This window comes from Myripristis murdjan, chromosome 6 (genome assembly GCF_902150065.1).
Source record: "Myripristis murdjan chromosome 6, fMyrMur1.1, whole genome shotgun sequence".
Classification (NCBI taxonomy): domain Eukaryota; kingdom Metazoa; phylum Chordata; class Actinopteri; order Holocentriformes; family Holocentridae; genus Myripristis; species Myripristis murdjan.
Window position 1 is genome coordinate 3,157,051 of NC_043985.1, and position 15,151 is coordinate 3,172,201.

At 40.4% G+C, this 15,151-nt stretch overlaps 1 protein-coding gene across 3 annotated transcripts in view; it reads right to left on the reverse strand.

Moving 5' to 3' along the window:
* Positions 1-1,910: 1,910 nt before the first annotated feature.
* Positions 1,911-15,151, reverse strand: part of LOC115360493 (pleckstrin homology domain-containing family A member 7-like) — a 138,660-nt gene continuing 125,419 nt past the window's right edge. For 2 of the 3 annotated variants that reach the window (XM_030053429.1, XM_030053430.1), the window contains exons 17-26: positions 13,791-13,921; positions 13,008-13,202; positions 11,803-11,899; positions 10,962-11,053; positions 10,026-10,289; positions 6,597-6,770; positions 5,706-5,839; positions 4,789-4,934; positions 4,578-4,618; positions 1,911-2,479 (exon numbers count right to left, since the gene is read on the reverse strand). In XM_030053429.1, the coding sequence (XP_029909289.1) occupies positions 4,593-4,618; positions 4,789-4,934; positions 5,706-5,839; positions 6,597-6,770; positions 10,026-10,289; positions 10,962-11,053; positions 11,803-11,899; positions 13,008-13,202; positions 13,791-13,921 (1,259 nt within the window). In that variant the 3' untranslated portion in view covers positions 1,911-2,479; positions 4,578-4,592. The remainder of the gene's footprint in view (positions 2,480-4,577; positions 4,619-4,788; positions 4,935-5,705; positions 5,840-6,596; positions 6,771-10,025; positions 10,290-10,961; positions 11,054-11,802; positions 11,900-13,007; positions 13,203-13,790; positions 13,922-15,151) is intronic. The other variant, XM_030053428.1, reaches the window with a different exon arrangement.

Consider the following 15,151-nt stretch of genomic DNA (forward strand, 5'->3'; position numbering starts at 1 on the left):
TCTGCCTGGTATATACACTACTCACAAAAAGTCAGGGATATTTGGCTTTTGGGTGAAATTTATGGAAAATGTAAAAAGTTCACGCTACAGTGATATTATATCATGAAAGTAGGGCATTTAAGTAGAAGCATACACTGGTGATTTCCTCATCTCAAACAATTTCTTGAAACAAAAGCCACCAACAGTGGTGGGTATACCACAACAAAAAATGGCAGTGTCAATAACTTATCATGTGCCCTTGAGCATCAATTACAGCTTGACAACGACGTCTCATGCTGTTCACAAGTCGACTTATTGTCTGCTGAGGCATGGCATCCCACTCTTCTTGAAGGGCGGCCCTCAGGACATTGAGGTTCTGGGGTACAGAGCTCCGAGCCTCTACACGGCCACTCAGCTGATCCCATAGGTTTTCTATGGGATTCAGGTCTGGAGAAAGTGCAGGCCACTCCATTTGAGGTACCCCAGTCTCCAGCAGCCGTTCCCTAATGATACGACCTCGATGAGCTGGAGCATCAAACACCTGATGTGAATTTTGCCGTTAAACCCCTTGTTAGAGAACAGCAACTTGTGCAAAAAGTACTGAAACATTGAACAGTTGGACATGTGCATTCAAAAGTTTACAGAAGGTCACATTAAGTTCACCTGGAAAGGTTAGAATGCATTTTAGGTTCATCCTGAAATTTCACCTGAAAGCCGAATATCCCTAACTTTTTGTGAGTAGTGTATATATCTTGTGTAAGCCTGGCCCACTGAAGGTGGACCTAGGGTTCATATGTGGTCATGTCGGTGTTGATTGGTGTGTTCCTTTGTGGGTGGTGCTGGAGGGAGTTTTGAAGTGGAAGGAATGTTTGGGGTGAGGAAAAAAAGGAGAACAAAGGTAAAGAGGAGAAAAGGGAGCAGAGAGGAGAAGCCAGGGAGAGAGATCGTTTAATTTTAAATGTATTACATTAGAAAGATGACTCTTAAGCAGAGAAAAAGTCAGGTCTGAGGGAGAGGTTCCCCTGAACTGAACACCTTTGGTCAAGAGTGAACTGCTGTTTTTGACTTTCATCCCCTCCCCCACTCCCTGGAATATCTGCTGATGAGATCGTGGCCTTTTTTTAAATTTTATTTTATTTATTTATTTTGTCTTTTTTGCAATGCATTGCTGTTTTCAGTTATATTTTTGCATTTTGAAGGGATTTTTGCCTTATAGGAAGGATTTTTGAGTTAGACACAATTATTTCAGTTTTTCCTATGGACATATGGACTTTGCCAGAGACTATGAGAATTTAACTAAGTGCATGCTGTTCTCCTTTGTTGAATAAACTTGTTTTGACAGCGCCATTTTTGACTGTTGAGTTTTGAGAGTATATATACGATTTAGTTTCCCTTACCTAATGCTTACAGTCAACCAATTTACAGTAGGGTCCTGAAAACTTTTAGTAACTAGGCTTTTAATATAAGGCTGATTGTTACAGTCTGTCTCTGCATCAAAGGCAAATGTCAAACAATGCACACAATGTTTTTAAGCAATTATTGTTAATAGGTTTTGTCATGACACTGATTGTTCACAGTTTAACCCAGCCTCAGAAAAGGAGGCTGACAGAAATGTGCCATTGTAGGAGAGGTTTAATGTTTTGTGCCCTTCACGTTTTTAAGAAGTGAGCTGATTTATCACGAACTGGGAGTCAACACGTTGCATCTTGCAAGCCGTTTCATCACTGTTTAAATACATAAATGGATGCAAATATAATGTAAATAGAATGGTTATTCATTTCAATTGTATTTCAGGTTATTCAGAATGCCTCAAAAATAAAAAAAACTCATACAAATCTGTAGCTTTCATGTCAACCTTGGTGAGACACAGTATATTATTGTATTAAAAATATAAAATGGAACATCAACATTTGGAAGAAATAGTCATTGTGTTACTTTTTATTTAAACATTTATTCTCTGTAATGACACTTGTTCTCACGTGTTTGAGTTAGTTGTATTAAGTGCAATACATTTGGGCTGATTTGTATGTGGCAGTATTGAGCTACAAAAAAAAAAATAACTGGTCAAAAACATTTCTCTCACAACATTATAATAAATATATGATTTATGTCAAAAGATCCATTTTGTTCGAAAATATTGGCATTGGCTTTCATTTCGCTATTCTTTTATCACTCAAACGGCAAAATACATGTAGGTATTGGCAGGTAAAAGCAAATTGCCCGTGTTATAAATTATCTTTATAAAATTGTGCCATGTAAGTGCAGAAGCAGGAAAACTTGATTCAATCTCAAAACTATTAATTACACACTTTTGTTCTTTTAGAAATGTGCATCTTGTCACTCTGATAAAAAAGCCTTTGTTACAAATAAATCATTCAGTCGCTAGTTACTGAAAAATGATATGATCCTTTCCCTTTCTATCACACCGAATCTTTGTCCCACATCAGGAGGGTGCCCGTGGTGTTTGTTCCTGTGGATCACTGCTCAGCAGCAGCTCGGGCTGAAAAGACAAGAAAACACATTCATGACAAAAGAAAAATCTGACATTATCATCATATCATATGTCCCAACACAGCTTTATGTTTTAAATCTGATTTCAACAGAATATCAATCTTTTTCAGTGGGTTTTGACAAAACAAACTGCACACATGGAAAAAATATCCCTTATTTTAATAGATGGATGTTGGAAAAGACGGCATCTACAAGAGACCTGGGTCAGCTGATATTCGCAGATACTTCTCTATAGACTATATAGGTGCCAGATGGGGTTTGTCACATGAGACAATATATTGACTCCGTCCCAAACAAAAGGTAGTTGCCTGCTGCCTGGGGAGTATTCATAGCAGGCAGCATTTTCACCCAAGGTATTGTGGCAGAATTGGTTTTAGACAGCCTGCCAATGCAGCAGAGGTCATGCTGCTGCTAAGACAGAACATTTGACAGCTGTCAGTCATGGAGCAGTAATGAGCTGCTCCATGACTGACAGCTGGGTCGAAATTTGTTCTTTATCTTTTCTCTGTTTGAGATACAAAACAACAAAATGCAAAAATCATCACGACACTATAGCTTGTCAAACATGTTAATGTGCCTTAATAGATGCAACAGAGTGAATCTGAGATAAATGTTAAACATTTAAACGAGTAACACGTATCCTGTGACTTCACTACTCATTTATCAGTGGAAAAGTTAAATTTTTACAGTTATACACAAACTCTACATGTTTTTGACAGTGTGGGTTTGCTTTGTCTGTGGGACACAAATGAGTGTAGCATATCCCACCCAATGCAGGATACATTTTTGCTGCCTTCAAAAAAAACAAACAACAACAACAAAAAAAAAACCTGTGGAAACACCTCATCAGGCAACATTTTATGCTCACATTTGTTTGGGACAAGACTTGATGACCTCTGTCTGATTGCAGCATGTTTCCCATTTGGGACACAATCATTAAGTGCAAGAATGTTTAGTAAATTTTGCATAATTCCAAGAAATAACTTTCCTGATACGGTCAGCACTTCAAAAATGTGTCAACAATTCAAAATGTGCCAAACCTGAACCTAACTGTCTGCTCCAGACAGGTTAAAGAAAATAGTACATGTTATCTGCTACAAGTGACCCAGGTCAGTGTGGAAGTGCCTCAGACATACCAATCCTTCAGAGTCCCATCGAGTACTTTTTACACAGCAAAGACACAACTTACACCAAATGAACACTTGCACAATGAATGCCACCACACCTCACCAAAGCAGCCCTCTCTGTCTCCATCAGACCCACTGGGACCATAACAACAGCAGAAATGAGCTCTGAAATCTGGCATCGGGAAACCCGGACAGTGCACAGATATTTTGGGGGGTCCGACGCAAAATATAGAAGGCATTCCTGCACCACACTTTTTCATAAGTACACTTCGCAAGAGTGTAATGTGTGTGGACAACTGTCAAGGGGCTTAAGAAACTTGGAGCATACATAAAGACAACACATGACAGTAAAAACAGGTTGTCCTCAGGCTGTTAGCAGGAGTATATGTCTGAAGACAATTTTTATGGAAAAAATAAAAGTGATCGGACATGAGGATTCAAACCAATCTGTGCACGTTCCTGGCAAAACCCAAACATATAAAATGATACTGTATATACACTGTACACATATACACCGTAAATCCACACCACCCATATGCCTTTTCCACCAAAAACGTTCTGGTTCTCAAACTGGTTCAGTTCAACATTCTCGGAACCAAGGTGCAAACTAAGGAACTGTCCTGCATTTTGACCAGTTTCTGGAGTGGAGCCACTGCATCATCGATGGTGGGCGTGCACAGCAGAAGGAAATGCTGCATATAACCACGGTGTCCTGGTGACCCTGCCTAAGTATGTGCAGAAGTTACCAGATCACAAAGTTTTCTTGGTCGTTGTCTCCATCTTTCCCTCTGGAATAATTCACACCCACTTGGTTCACACTTGAAAACTACGATTTTCTGGTTCCAGCTGGTGGAAATGCAAAGAACAGTTCAGAATTTCGTGGGTGAAGCAGAAAAGAACTGGTTGTTTGTTGGTGAAAAAGGCATACCCGAGGGGAGCTGTAGTAGTTTGCAGTTATACCTGAACCAGACATGTTCACCGACCCTCCAGCCACTCACTCCCTGCACATCAGGGACAACGACAAATCATGGGTTACCAGTCTGATGTAGCAATCTTCTCGCGAAATTATCACTTCCTCTGTTTAGTTATTGGAATGTACTGTGCCTGCATTTATTCTCTGTGTGTGTGTGTGTGTGTGTGTGTGTGTGTGTGTGTGTGTGTGGACACTCACCAGCGACCAGTTTGCTCTTGCGTGAGGCCTCTGAAGCCAGGGCATGGGACACACTCATGATCCTCTCCTGCTGCTGCAGAGCTGAGTCCAGTTCACTGAAGTCCACCTCTGCACTGAGGCCAGACGATGGCTGGATGTTCTGAACACTGACATCAGCACACAGACATGTAAACCAGTGACTTTCTGGAAGGGATTACTGACCAGTCTTCAAACAAAAACAAACACAACCTCAGGTGACTGCACCGCAGTAGAGATAATGATTGGTCCGGTCTCGACACAAAACAGACCACTTAAACTTTGATGTGGGTACAACCAATGTCTTTTACTGTTTGATTCATTGAAGATGACTATTCCTGGCATTCTCCTCACACTGCATGCAATGCCTACCAATACAGGGCTTTAAACATGTATTTCTGCAATTTGCAAGGAAGAATGAACCCTATTCTGGTGGTGACCAATTCAAACTCAGCTTTTAGGGAGGTAAACTTACTCCAAACATCAGGAAACAGGTAACCATTTACCATTTAACATTAGCCACTGACAAAACTTCTTAAATGTATTTAAGTATGTGGTGTTAAGTATATAAGTGTAATGGGCTCATATTCGTATGTAGTGACCATAATACTTTTAAAAAATATCTAAAATAGTGTTAATCTAATATGTATAGATTTGGATATATATTTGGAAGCAGGTTGTCCGTAAACCTTTCAGACATTATTCACTGAATATAATGCACTTTTATTAATATATCAAAGTATTCTTCTTGTTTTGTTAAGAGAACATATGACTGAAGTAACATGGAGTTGTCCTCAGTATGAAAAATATTACATTCGGGAATACAGGAACCTGGAACTTAGATATGCTTTCACTCAAAATAGCCTTTGGAAACAGCCAAGCCTGCGTTGTCTGTCATCTACCTGGATTTGGCCAGGAGGTTTTTGATGCGCTCCGCCTTGCGTGAGCGCTCCTCCACCTCCTCCGGGCTCAGAGGCTCCTCGGGGTCAGACTCGATGTAGCGCTCTGGGATGGGAACCTTTTGGGGTTTGGCAAGCTGCAAGGATCAGACATTTGTGACGAAGATGGGGGGTCATTTGGCCAGTTGGTTCCCAAGCATTAATTATGCAGCAGAAATTTTCAGCCAAGCAATCTAATTGGTCAGTACTTCCAACAGGGAGAAAGTGGTTTATTGTGATAACTAAGGAGCGAGTAATCTGTCTTTTGTCCTCCTGCTTGTAATTTCTTTAAACAATAAAAAATAAAAAATAAACTTCTGTAGATACACTGCTTTGTAGATACTCAACACAGAGGTATTGGTAACCACTGTTCACATGACTGCACCCAAATCACCAGGCCACCCTGCAACCTCACTGCAAAAACGCAAAATCTTACCAAGATTATTTGTCTTATTTCAAGTCAAAAATGTTTTATTTCTAGTCAAAATATCTCATTACACTTAAAATAAGACATGATCGCCTCAGAAGTAAATTGTTTTTAGACAATTTTCACTTGTTTCAAGTGAAAATTTGCTTGAAAAAGGAAAAAGTGAAAATTCACTTGAAATTAGTGAAAATTAGCTAGAAACAAGAAACAAATTTTGCCAATGAAACAAGCAAATTTTCACTTGAAACGAGAGACAGTTGTCTAAAAACAAGTTACTTCTGAGGTGATCATGTCTTATTTTAAGTGTAATGAGATATTTTGACTAGGAATAAGACATTTTTGACTTGAAATAAGACAAATAATCTTGGTAAGATTTTGAGTTTTTGCAGTGCTTGATTTTGCATGACTCAGGCCAGAACGGTAGCTACCTCTCGGCTGATATCCAGGTCGTAGTCGAGAGGCTCCAGATCCACCTCTCTTATGTGTTTGGCCGTCACCGTCACCCACTCATCTGACTGGATCCTCCCTCTCTCTTTCACCTGGGTCCATCCTTCATCACTCTGGCCCTCTGCCGCCAGTCGTTCTTCCTGATAATCAAACACCTAGGAAAGGGTGGGGAGTGGAGGGCGGGTTCAGGGATCAGGATTACACACCTGGTCTGATGACTCTGCTGAAAGATTTAGATAACTAAGAGTCTGGATTTGAGTCTGTAAAACTAAACGTGAATATGATGGAAAATCAGCCTTTTAGCCATGTGTTGATAATGGCTAAATACGGACAAAATCCCAGCTGTTTCGTGATTGTTTGTAAAAGTTCTTGTAGCATTTGATGCCCATAAATTTTTATTACATGAATTTCAAGAAGTTGCTATAAATAGTGCAAACCAATGCAATCATAAAGAAGAACGGCAGTCTCTGCATTTTACACCATCCATGGTACCATCAGGACAGAAAGATCCTGGATTGCTTTTTTGGCACAGAACAGGAACAGGACACTGTTCTTTCAATGCAAAACAAAACCAGTGCTATGAAACAGATCCAATTGTGGTGTCATTTGTTTACAGCAATTCTACTGAGACGCCCAATTTAACCTGACAATATATATATATACTGATGTTCAATAAAGCTACACATAGCTTTAACCCTGGCCCAGCAATGCAGCTTCCTGCAATAATTACCTGTGATAAGTCTTGCCCCAGTTAGAGCAAGACAAACACCAAAATAAATGGGAAACAATTCCTAATTTAGCTTTTCTTTGCGATGTAAAAACCAGGAACAATTAGAGCCAAGCGTCTATCCAGGGATTTGATGTTTAGTGTCATTAACACAGAGGGAACCCAGCCACCAGAGGCTATCATTATGATGATTAGTCTGTGTTTCTGAAAGCTGTAATTACATACATACCATCTCTCCCTCACGTGCAAACACATCCATAGAAATTATATTTTTATGACTTTGTACACTGACAAGTTCGTGAGCGTGTATGACTGTGTGTGTACGTGTATGTGTGTGTGTGGTGAGGGGTACTTGAGAGTAATCATCCAAGGAGCATCAAAGCCATGCATGCATTCTTCCCACTCCCGTGCTTGTTCAGTACAGTAGCCTGCAGCAGGGTCTCATCTGTCGGTGTGTCCCCATGCTTTGAGAAACACCGCATCCCATGCTTTGTTGTGCTCAAGAGAATCAATCACATACAAAAGACCATGCAAACATACAGATTAGGAAGAACACAGCCAGAAAAAATTCAGAAGCAAGAAACTCTCTTTATTGTCGAGTGCAAATCTCTACATGATAGAAAAGAAAAAGCAAAGGAGTTGTGCGTTGCTTCTCAGTTACACAGAATTAGGTTTGGATTAGCAGTTCACTTCTCTAAATTCTCAACTACTATAATTCTAAACCTTCAACTGAGCGACCTCTTGAGCTATATTTCTCACTGATCTGATATAGGTGTGGAGGGGTAGAAGCAATATGGCAGAAAAGCATTCTAGATTAACACTTGAGGGAAAAAACAAGGAGTGGACAGCAGTGCTGTGGAGAGCCAGGACTGGAGTATGACACACGCATTATGATTATTATTATTATTTTTTTCCATAATATGATCAATCAGATTAATATGCCACTGAACATGCACCATACTCTCCACTTCAGGGCTCTCCCATTAATTTCCCAAGACATCGTCCGCTCCTTGTTTATACTTTATTAATATTGCATTTCATCCCAGTGGTTTGAACCTGCCCTGCATGTTTATGATGCGTAAAACAGCATATACAGTATAGGCCACTTAGATATACTCAGATATGAGTACACGTTCTCTCTCCGACTCCAACTGTGGCAGTGTAATTATTGACCACAGTCAAACTATAAAAAAATAACCTGGATTTGATACGAGAAAAGGCTGTATTAATGTAGATGGTAGTTCAAATATAAAATGATGTAAAGATGTAAACATGATATATGCTGATGTAACCGGAGAGAACAAAATATGCTATAGCCATTATTGTTGTAAGCACAAAAGAGGTGAAAATCAAGTCGTAGCAGGGGATGACTTACGTATTGCTCAGTGTTATAGGGAAAGAAGAACACAAGGATTTATGGGAAATGTAGTCTGATTACAGATAAATCTCACAGCAATCTGGTTAAGACTGTCTGTAGTCATTATTAGTACCATTCTGGTAATTATATATTATGTTATCTTAAAGGAAGACTTTGACATTTGAAATTCCAGTTCAGTGCTTTTTGAATTCCAATTCAATAAGCGACACCCTCCTTAAAATGGCTTACTAGCACTGTTAGCATTCCTCACTGAAACCAACAGGCACATCCAGCTGCGAGCTAACGGCTAGCTCTTCAAAAATGTCAAAGTATCCCTCTCAGGATAAAGCCGGCATGTCCCCACGCCTTCCTGATTTCACTGTGCTGTTACACAGACAAGCGACTTTAAAGCTAGCTCTTGCAACATCGATGCAATTCTGGAGTGGAGACGCATGCTGTACACGAACCGTGACTGATGGACACGCTGATTCAGGAGGTGATTTTGTTACAAAGGCAAAGGGATTAAGGGATCATCAGCAAAACAAGGCACTTCGATTTTATCTGAAAAGAACATAGCAGGGAAGTGTGATCATGACTGTGCCACTAACATTGCCCACTTTTCTTCATAGCTTGAAATTCAACCTGAAAACGTTTCTTTACCTAACATTTTCCCTGGTCCTCTATATGCTCTATATACCAAATCTCTACAAAATATAACTGTACAACTGTATATTGAAAATATCCCTCAGTAAATAAATAAAAGTGTACATGTACATGGCATGTAAATGTACATAAATGGGCTGTTCTCTACTTTCTGGTGATAAAAACAGGGAGAAAGGAAGGCAGAGTGATGCCTTCGATTCCCTCCTTTTCTCAATGGATTTACATTCAGTATTGTGTCAGTGAGGTCCCAATAGGGGGCAGTGTTAACAGGGTTCACTTTAACCCCTGAACCCTTAAAGAAAAATATAAACAGGGAGCAACTTTGTCCAAGTCCAAGACTAGCCGGGCATCCCCCTCTCCCTTTACGCCTCAAAGCAGCCTATTCCCTGCGCCCACACTGTCTCCCATAGTCCTTTGCAAGCCCAGCCTAAAGCTTTACCCAAGCCAGCCAGCCAGCCAGCCAAGGCCAGTCCCATTCTTTAGCTTGTTAGTGCTTGGGGTTAACGTCAGCAACCACAGGTTACGTAAGGGAGAGAGCGCTAGCGTGTTAGCAACCCAGCTAAGTTACGATGAGCTCGGGGGTGGGAGGGTGGCATAGCAGCAGTGGTGGTGGTGGTGCTCCCTGTGTCTGCTGCTGCTGCGCGAGGGTGGGGGGTAACGTACGGAGGCCGGGGGGTCGGAGGTGCTGGAGGGCAGTCTGGATGAGGAGGACGAGCGCTGAGTGGTGACGGTGGAGGTGGACAAGCCGGTGCTTGAGCGCTCGCCCTGGCTGAGGTTCCTCTTCCGCTCGCGAACCAGCGCCCTCTGGTGGCGCTTCATGCGCTCCAGCTGCTCCTCGGCGCTCATCCGGCCTCGCGGCTGGCTGGCCGGGACCTGCTGGCCCTCAGTGGGTGAGGACAGACGCTCCAAGGCACTCTTGGGTCTCTCCTGGTGACAGACAGAGGAGGAGGAGGGGTGGATTGGGGGAGAGAGCAGGGTGGAGGTAGAGGGGAGGAGGAGGGTTGGTTGAAAAGAGATGCAGTGAAAATGGAAAGAGAGAGAGGGAGATAAAGCTTGTGAATAGATGGAGAAGCGGGAAAAGAGTCAAAGAGATAAAGGAAGTTGAGATGAATAGAGATATGAAACAGGGGAGGGGAAAAGAGAGAGGGGTAAAAACAAACAAACAAAAAAAAATAATAAAGAGAGTGAAATGGGAAAAGTTGGAAGGAAACTGACAGACTGTTTCCAGACACTGCAACTTGGCTTGACACATGATGCATACACACATTCAAAATCACAGACATAAACCCGTCTACCTGGCAGTCTGAGTGGGTGGTGCCATAGTTTTACCACTCAGTCTCCATGACTTTACAATGACTGTTCCAGGATTTACAGCTCAACTTGCAGATCTAATATTTGCTGGTGTATACTGAGATTTTTTCTCCCTACTGTAATCGTGAATTTGATGAAACCACACTTGAAAATTAAAAACTTGATATTCAATGCATTTGCATCATTTCAATAAACACAAACTTGTACAATACCCTCCCAAATACCCAGACTTTTGAAGCTTTGCATAACCACAGGCATTTGCAGATGTCTCCACCCGCACTGACTCACCCTGGCTGCAGGGGCCCCCGGGCCTCTCCTTAGGGTGACATAGGATGAGATGGAGTTGGACTGGTTCAGTCGGGATGAGGAGCCCAAAAGACCTGGCAGATGACACAGGAGCATAGATCAGCACAAGCTGGTTTAGTCTGGTTGCTGTTTATTTTATGTGCACAATGAGAAAAACATACAGGCAAAGTGCTGCAGACGCAGTGATAAAAAAAAACCCCAAATGCTTCCCATCTGATTCCTGTCATTGTGTTTATGATTTTATGGGATGTACGGTGGCTGTGGTAAAATATCTCATTTTAAAATGAAACTACTCTTGTGTGTAAAAATATATTCTATCATAAAGGGATGACATATAACAAAGATATATATATATATATATATATATATATATATATAAGATAAGTATATATTTTTAATGAACATATACTGTGTGTTACCCTCATAATTTTAACCACAAAAATGATCATAAAGCAGATGATCATGACATGATGGTTATTAGTAACCATTTATGGAGAAATAAACTGTTAGCTTGCTCTGCACATTTACTTTGTTCTTAAAGGGTGAATTATGCTTCCGCGTAGGATCATAATCATAATCATAGAATCATAATCAGAAATACTTTAATGAGCCCTGAGGGGAAATGGGGTAAACACACATAAACATGGCAATGTGGCATTAAGATTTTAATTTGCTGTATGTCGGGCATGTGTCTACTAGTTTAAGGTCTATCTCTGTAATTACAAACATACTGGGAATCACAGGTCTTATTAATAAAGACTGTTAATGGTTACAAGCTCATAAGTGTATTGTGCAGTGTACTGTGCAAGCTGCTGTCCTTTACCTTTACTTGGGAAACACTGGTAGTCAACATCGGACCCGGCGCTATGGTGGCTCAACCCTGGCAGCTCTGGTTCACTCAAGTATGAACGCAACTCAACCTGAAACAGGCAAAAATGGTTAGAACAAAGGCTGGAATGCTCCTTAGCTTGAAATGTATAAAACACTTGTGTTACCTGCTCTTTAGCTAAAGTAGAAACATGATTCCCAGATAAAAAAATTTGTTTGAAAAACTTTTGTATCATACTTGGTGATTCACCAACTATGATACACTGTATTCTGGTGACTTTTTAAGAATATAACAATGAAAATACATTACAAAACTGTATCTTGTTATTTCCCATGGAAATTTGCTATATTTAAAAAATACAAATTCAAAAAACTGTGTATCATTTCATTATGAAAGAACTTCATGGTAGCAGATCTAAACAGATAAAGTTCTTCTCTTCCTATACAAAGACCTATCTAGAACTGTATCTTACTAAGACTTTAAACATGACCTAAAATTAATTTTGTCTAAATCAAATAACAATAAAATGAAATCATCCAAAATCACAGGCAAAACACAAGCAGAGGGCCTAACAGTGTTTTTAATGGAATGCCAGTAAGATAACCACGGAGACTGCATTTTTGGTACAGCATATTTTATTGGCTGTTTGGTCTGGTCCGAGATTTGATGTGTTTGTGTTTGTAACAAATATAGTGAATGGGCAGAACAGTGGGAGAGCGAAGCGAAAATCTGGAGGGTTGGCAAGAATGTCTTGTATTCTTTTCTAACTATCTGGTATGATAAGCTTCCTGTTAAAATAATCTTTTTTTTAGTTTTTGGAAGTAAAATAATCCCAAATTATACTGTATGCTATTTCAGAAATTTGTTTTGCATCACATCAGAAGCACAACATAGGAATGGCTTGGACACTTACAGTATATTTCTGCTACAAAGTGCATAGATGAAATTACTTCAAATACTGCCTTAATTTACTACAAAAGATCCTAACTGTTCTTTTAACCTGCAGCACAAGAACCTGTCATTGTGTCATAATATTGTTGTGATGTTACAACCTCATATCTCCAAAATGTTGACTTTTGCGAAACATTTTCATCTGTAGAACATTTTCAGTTTAAGCTGAAACACTGTAGTCGCAAGCTTTTCAGCCACCAAGAGACAGGAGGGAAGCAGTGTTTCATGTACTAAGTGACAGCAGATACCTTGCAGTCTCCATTGGCAACGTACGGCCCACTCTCCCTGTCTCTCTTCCTCTCATCTGACTGGCGCTTCAGCCCACGCACCGACATGTGGCGGATAACTGAGGCCTCCTTGGGGAGTGGCGGCACCACAGGGGGCGTCTCCTCATAGTCATAGAGGCGGGGCAGCGGTGGCCTGGGAGGGGCGTTGTCCTCTGCCTGTATAGCACCCATGCCAAAAAAAAAAAAAAAAAACATTTCAGAAATTGTAAGCACAAGCAATGGTGTGAAACTGATCTTTTCTTTTTGGACAGAACAAAGCCTCTTTACAGGTATTCCAGGTATTGTTACTACAGTAAGTAGGGGAGTAACGAGTCATTCATTGCATCAATGCATTGATTATAAATTCAGTCCACTAAAAGAAATAAATATACATTGGTATGAAGAGCTTTGAGTTTCATTTCAGAAGAATAACAATAAACAGTAAATGATCCAGCGTTTTCAAGCCTCATTATCTACAGACTGTATGCTTAAGGGATGTGCACATTTATAGTGAAAGGCAGTTCAGTTTGTTTACATTCAACTGATGTGCAACATTTCCAGTGATTCAGATTTACTACACCACCCTAGGCACTCTGGCTGTTCAAAAAACATTTTTTTTTTTGAAAACTGAGTTCTGTGGATATTCGTGCAATGGTTTCTGTCAAAAATGCTCAGACTCATTCAGGCAGGAATTCCGGGACCTAATTCGATGTTAACTTCTGTTTATGTTGCTGCAGGTCTTGCGGGCTGGAGGGTGACACTCACCCACTTTGGCACAGTGCTGTGAGGCAGCGTATGGGAGGCAAGGCTGGGGTTGAAGCTGCGGGGAGGAGGCTGGACATCTGCACTGTGAGAAGGCACTGCCGGGTCCGAGACCGAAGGCACAAGTTTCCTCTCTGGTGAGGCACGTGCATGTGCACAAACAGCATGGATTAGATGTGAAACGCACGGGGGTTTATTTGGCTTTACCAACAAGAATGGGAGAAATTACAGACTACACTGACACATTCTGGGGACGCCTTAAGTGACAGACATGGATGACAAAAAACATACAATGAGTGCGACAGTAGCATGAATTCAGAGACCACCAACATTTCAATCAACAAATAATAAAGCATCACTCTGACGCCTGAAAATGCAAATATGTCACTGAAAAAATGAAAATTTTTTACATCTGTTAGGAGAGAGATAGGATCTGTCCTGGGTTAGTGGAGACAGGTTTTCAAACACAGCTGACAAAGAGGGAGGGGTACCACCAATCAGTTTCATCCTAGAATCAGACCACACAATAATTCTGTCTATCATAATGGTCACTCTGTGAGATTGAGCGTTCACAATGATATCAATTCTTGCCATGCCAGACAAAACATTTGACCCAGACCCACTCAAGTTGTTTGATTTGTCTCACTAGTTCACAAAAGCAGGAAAGATCCTTACACGGCAGACTTTACGTTGGGTGTTGTGAGCCCTATCTCGCAAATCTCAATTATTCACTGCAAAAACTCAAAATCTTACCAAGAGTATTTGTCTTATTTCAAGTAAAAATGTCTTATTTCTAGTCAAAATATCTCATTACACTTAAAATAAGACATGATCAGCTCAGAAATAACTTGTCTTTAGACAATTTTCACTTGTTTCAAGTGAAAATTTACTTGAAACAAGTAAAAATTTGCTTGTTCCATTGGCAGAATTTGTTTCTTGTTTCTATCTAATTTTAACTTGTTTCAAGTAAATTTTCACTTGAAACAATTGAAAATTGTCTAAAGACAAGTTATTTCTGAGCTGATCATGTCTTATTTTAAGTGTAATGAGATATTTTGACTAGAAATAAGACATTTTTACTTGAAATAAGACAAATAATCTTGGTAAGATTTGACTTTTTGCAGTGTTGGAACATGTCATCATGAGTGCACTTCAGGCACACTGCCGGAAATCAGCAAAACTGAATTTGTGTAGCCTGATCCCCCAGCACAAGATTCATTTCAGACAAGGTCAGGCTGTCACTAGCTTTAACAGTCTTGTTTCTGTAGTGCCCTTGTGCACTTCTTTCCAAGAGCTAAGCAAACTGTGCTATGGATCAAGGTAAAGGAACTTGATTCTCTCCATTTCTTTCTGTGCATACAGCA